At 39.5% G+C, this 4843-nt stretch overlaps 1 protein-coding gene across 1 annotated transcript; it reads left to right on the forward strand.

The window, feature by feature from the left end:
* Window positions 1-224: 224 nt before the first annotated feature.
* Window positions 225-1178, forward strand: LOC129554001 (olfactory receptor 52M1-like). Its single transcript, XM_055422661.2, has one exon. It carries the CDS (start codon window positions 225-227, stop codon window positions 1176-1178), a length of 954 nt encoding a protein of 317 aa, XP_055278636.2.
* Window positions 1179-4843: the final 3665 nt, after the last annotated feature.

The raw sequence follows: 4843 nt of genomic DNA on the forward strand, positions 1-4843 counted from the left end.
TCTAGATATACTGGTGGGTGTTTTCAGGCATAGTCTTTTATAAAATACATAATGTCAATTTTCAAGTAGGTACTCAAAATTCTTCTTTATTGTAGGTTCCACCAGTGACCCAGAATGAAAATAAGATTCCAGTAGTCTACAGTTTCCAGAGGCAGTATCTGTCATAGGAGTAAAAATCTAAAACTAAGAGCTCCTGTCCCCTAGGGTGCTCTACACCCTCAAACATGATCCTGTCTAATAATGCCTGTTTGGTGCCTACTTCTTTCTGGCTCACTGGCATCCCAGGGTTGGAATCTCTGCACATCTGGCTCTCCATCGCCTTCGGCTCCATGTACCTGGTGGCTGTGGTGGGGAATGTGGCCATTCTGGCAGTGATAAAGCTGGAGAACAGCCTGCACCAGCCCATGTACTTCTTTCTGTGCATGTTGGCTGTCATTGACTTAGTCCTGTCAACTTCTACCATGCCCAAACTGCTAGCCATCTTCTGGTTTGATGCTCACCACATTGATCTGGATGCTTGCTTGGCCCAGATGTTCTTTATCCATTGCTTTGCCACTGTTGAGTCAGGCATCTTCCTTGCCATGGCTTTTGATCGCTACGTGGCCATCTGTAACCCACTACGCCACACCTCAGTGCTCACCCATACAGCAGTGAGACATTTGGGCGTGGCTGCTCTCCTCCGTGGAGTACTCTATATTGGACCCCTGCCTATAATGATTCGCCTGAGGCTGCCCCTTTACCGGACCCAAACCATTACCCACTCCTACTGTGAGCACATGGCCGTGGTCACCTTGGCTTGTGGTGACACCACAGTCAACAACTTATACGGAATGGGAATTGGCTTCCTGGTATTGATCCTGGATTCATTAGCCATCACTGCCTCCTACACGATGATTTTTAGAACGGTAATGGGGTTGGCAACCCCTGAAGCTAGGCTTAAAACCTTAGGTACATGCAGTTCTCATATTTGTGCTATCCTTGTCTTTTACATACCCATTGCTGTGTCCTCTCTCACTCACCGCTTTGGCCATCATGTCCCTCCCCATATTCATATCCTTTTGGCCAACTTTTACCTCCTCATCCCACCCATCCTCAATCCAGTTGTCTATGCTGTTCGCACTAAACAAATTCGAGAGAGACTTCTCCACATTCTAAAGGCAGGGGCTCAATCCAAGTGAGTGTTCTATATGTATGACACATACATGAGCCAGTGAAATAAGACCCATATAACCAAGTCTTACCAGAGTTTTGGGGATAAGAGGAACACTAGAATATATTCTGTTTGACCATGGATTTCCAGAAAGGAGAATACCTGAAATATTTGAAAGAATAAATCAGGAGCTTGAATTTTTGTACAATATTCCTTTTACTATTTGACTTCATAAAATTAAGCACAACAGACACAAGCATACAGATAACAGATGGAGGATCATTTATATCTTTGACTTTTTTGGTAAAAGACTTCTGGTTTCTCTTTGGAGAGTGTGTTTTGCATAATTTCTGGAAGGTAAAAGTATAACTCCTGTGGGTAGTAGAGACCCATTCCAAGTCTCTGATTAATCATTCTAATTTTTCCAGACCTTTACAAACAGAATTTGTAAACTGTTTTAGCAGGGTGTGGAAGTCCTCAAGACAGATCATTTTCCCATTTGAATAAATAAATGGAAATGCAATATCCCACATATCCTCATAAAAAAGTTGACTGTGAGTGGGGAGGAAGAGACAGAAGAATATTAGGAGATTCCATTTTTGGAAACTCTGAAATGGCATACATGAAGCAGAGCAGCCAAACTGAAGTAAAATGACAGAAGCAAGAAGGTAACACTGGGATTATTCACTTGAAAGAGGTGGGATAGAGAACTGAGTAAATGTGATAAGAATAAATATATTCCCAGTGGTATAGGCAAACCTTGATAAAACTTTAGATATCCTTGGATAATTCTTATGGATAAGTTATCAAAATGAAATGTATGAACTTTATTGATCATAGAAGTTCCATCATGTGATGGCTACTTTAAACCTATATTTTGTGATAACAAATGGAATGAAGCAATTTCACTCACTTTTGGTATGTCCATTTTAGTTGATGTTTCAGACTGTAAATCTAACATGCTCATTTAACCTTCTCAATTTCCAACCCATTGCAAAAATTCAAAAGCTAGCGCTTCCCAGGTGGTGCTAGTGGTAAAAAACCTGCCTGCCAATGCAGGAGATGTAAGTCGGGGGTTCAATCCCTGGATGGGGAAGATCCCCTGGAGAAGGGAATGGCAACCCACTCTAGTATTCTTGCCTGGAGAATCCCATGGACAGAGGAGCCTGGTGGGCTACAGTCCATAGGATTGTACAGAGTCGGACATGACTGAAGCGGCTTATGATGAAGCTGACTTAAAATATAATGAATCATCTTTGTATTTAAATGTATTAAGAAGTCAATAATAAAGCCAGAATTAAAATTCAAGCCTCATATATCAAAAAAAAAAATACCAGAAACTTTCTAAAGTTTAGCTTAACCCCGCCCCCTAAGCCAGGTATAAATTTCTATTTCCTCAGGGTATTATGCCTAAGCCTAAGGTTTGATTGGGAATATTTCTTTTTCATTATTTTGGTTGAAAGGTGCTTATTTCCCATCTCCTTATCAAGGGTCCTGGAGTTCAGTGCCAAAAGCAAGTCTGCTTATTAGGGAAATATTGTGTTCTGTGAACATAATTTTAATGCCAAATGTAATTTACCTGCTAACTTGTATTAGGAGTTGATGAAAATATACTATAAAATCAAAGTTAGAAGCTTATTTTATCTCCTGACCACACCTTGGGATTTGAGAAAATAAAGAAAAATGATGTTATTTCCCTCAGCCTTGGTGTCACTGATGGCCATGAACAAGGAAATTTTGTCTCAGGATAATTATTGGCATTAGCCAAAAGTCCATTTACACTGTGTGAAGCAAAGTGTGTGTATGGAGTTTCAGGGCTTTTAATCTGTACTTAATTGAATTCACAAGGATTAGTACTCAGAACTTTCTAGCCAATATCCTCCGAAATCCCACAGAAAGGTGTTTCTCTACAGATGACCTGTTAGTTCTACTGTAGATTAAGACCACCTACCGGTAATCCCTAGTTTCTTTATCCCCAGTCATTCAATACTGTATAAAGATAAGAAAAATACTACCTGTATGTGCGCTTCTCCTCCACCCTAGGGACCACCATCCATGACAATACCCAGGCCTATCAGATTCAGGATATAAGCTTACTTATAGTATTTAGTTCCTTGTCAACTATAGTCATGATGAGCCCTTTCATAGTGAAAGGGTTATCTCAGGATAAGAGGAAAGATACCCTGGTGAATGCAGTATGAGGATGTGTTAAGTTCAATACCTGAATATCCCTCTTATTTCAAAGCCAACACCTTGTTTCTCCTTCACACAAATTTCTTTTCTATTACCCATACTCAGGGTGGAAGTAAAATACACTGTCATCACATTTTTAGTCCAGAAGTCTTCATGGAAAAAAATAAAGATTGGGGAATAGTTAAGGGAGGAGGCATCATTATTGTTATTAAAGTGTTATTTGACACAAGTATTAATAGCTTAAGAACCTGCTCTGGACTTAGAATAAAGAGTAGAGACATTGTTGTCACTTCTAGACTTTGGATGTGCTGCACAATCTAAACTTCAGTCTCTTCTTAGAAATGGAAGTAATGATAGTAGCTCCTCATGTGTTAATTTTAAGAATATAATGATAATGAACTTAAAATGGTGCATAATTCCTGGCACAGAAAAAACAACTTATCTTTTAAAAACAGCATTCTGTTCTGTACTGAAAGGCCCATGGGAAGGGTAACAAGGCATGAACAAGTTCTTGGAAAAGCCAAAAGACTTCTGCAGTTGTGCCTCACGTGTAAAAGGTACCAACCTCTACTCCAGAAAACATCGCTCTTTGCATCTCTGCAAAAAGTCAAATACACAGACCCAGGTTTTCTCTGTTCTTGACTGTCTGGTACCCACTGAGGCTTTTAAATGTTGACACCCACTTAATTAGTCTTGTGACAGTAAAACACTAAATATTGTTAAATATTTCCTTGTATAACAAGTAAAAAATTTATACTCAAACTCAGCTATGCAAAATGTCATTTCCTTCAATTTTTTCTCCCTGAATCTTCTGTCCACAATGGGGTTTAGAGTAAAAATAAAGTTATATAAGATAAATTAGAATGGATTTTAAAAATCCTTAATTTAGTCTGATACAATTCTAAGAACTTCACTTTCTGCATAAGGGTGGTGTCATCTGCATATCTGAGGTCATTGATATTTCTCTCAGCAATCTTGATTCCAGCCTGTGCTTCATCCAGCCCAGCATTTTGCATGATGTACTCTGCCTATAAGTTAAATAAGCAGGGTGACAATATACAGCCTTGTCATACTCCTTTCCCAACTTGGAACCAGTCTGTTGTTCCATGTCCAGGTCTAACTGTTGCTTCCTGACCTGCATACAGATTTCTCAAGAGGCAGGTGAGGTGGTCTGGTAGTCCCATCTCTTGAAGAATTTTCCACAGTTTGTTGTGATCCACACAGTCAAAGGCTTTGGTGTAGTCAATAAAGCAGAAGTATATGTTTTTCTGGAACTCTGTTGCTTTTTTTGATGATACAACGGACGTTGGCAATTTGATCTCTGGTTCCTCTGCCTTTTCTAAAACCAGCTTGAATATCTGGAAGTTCACCGTTCACATACTGTTGAAACCTGGCTTGGAGAATTTTGAGCATTATGTTGCTAGCATGTGAGATGAGTGCAATTGTCCAGTAGTTTCAACATTCTTTGGCATTACCTTTCTTTGTGGCAAATAGATTTTA

This window comes from Moschus berezovskii, chromosome 14, assembly GCF_049115385.1.
Source record: "Moschus berezovskii isolate FMDL1 chromosome 14, NW_MosBer_1.0, whole genome shotgun sequence".
NCBI classification, from domain to species: Eukaryota; Metazoa; Chordata; class Mammalia; order Artiodactyla; family Moschidae; genus Moschus; species Moschus berezovskii.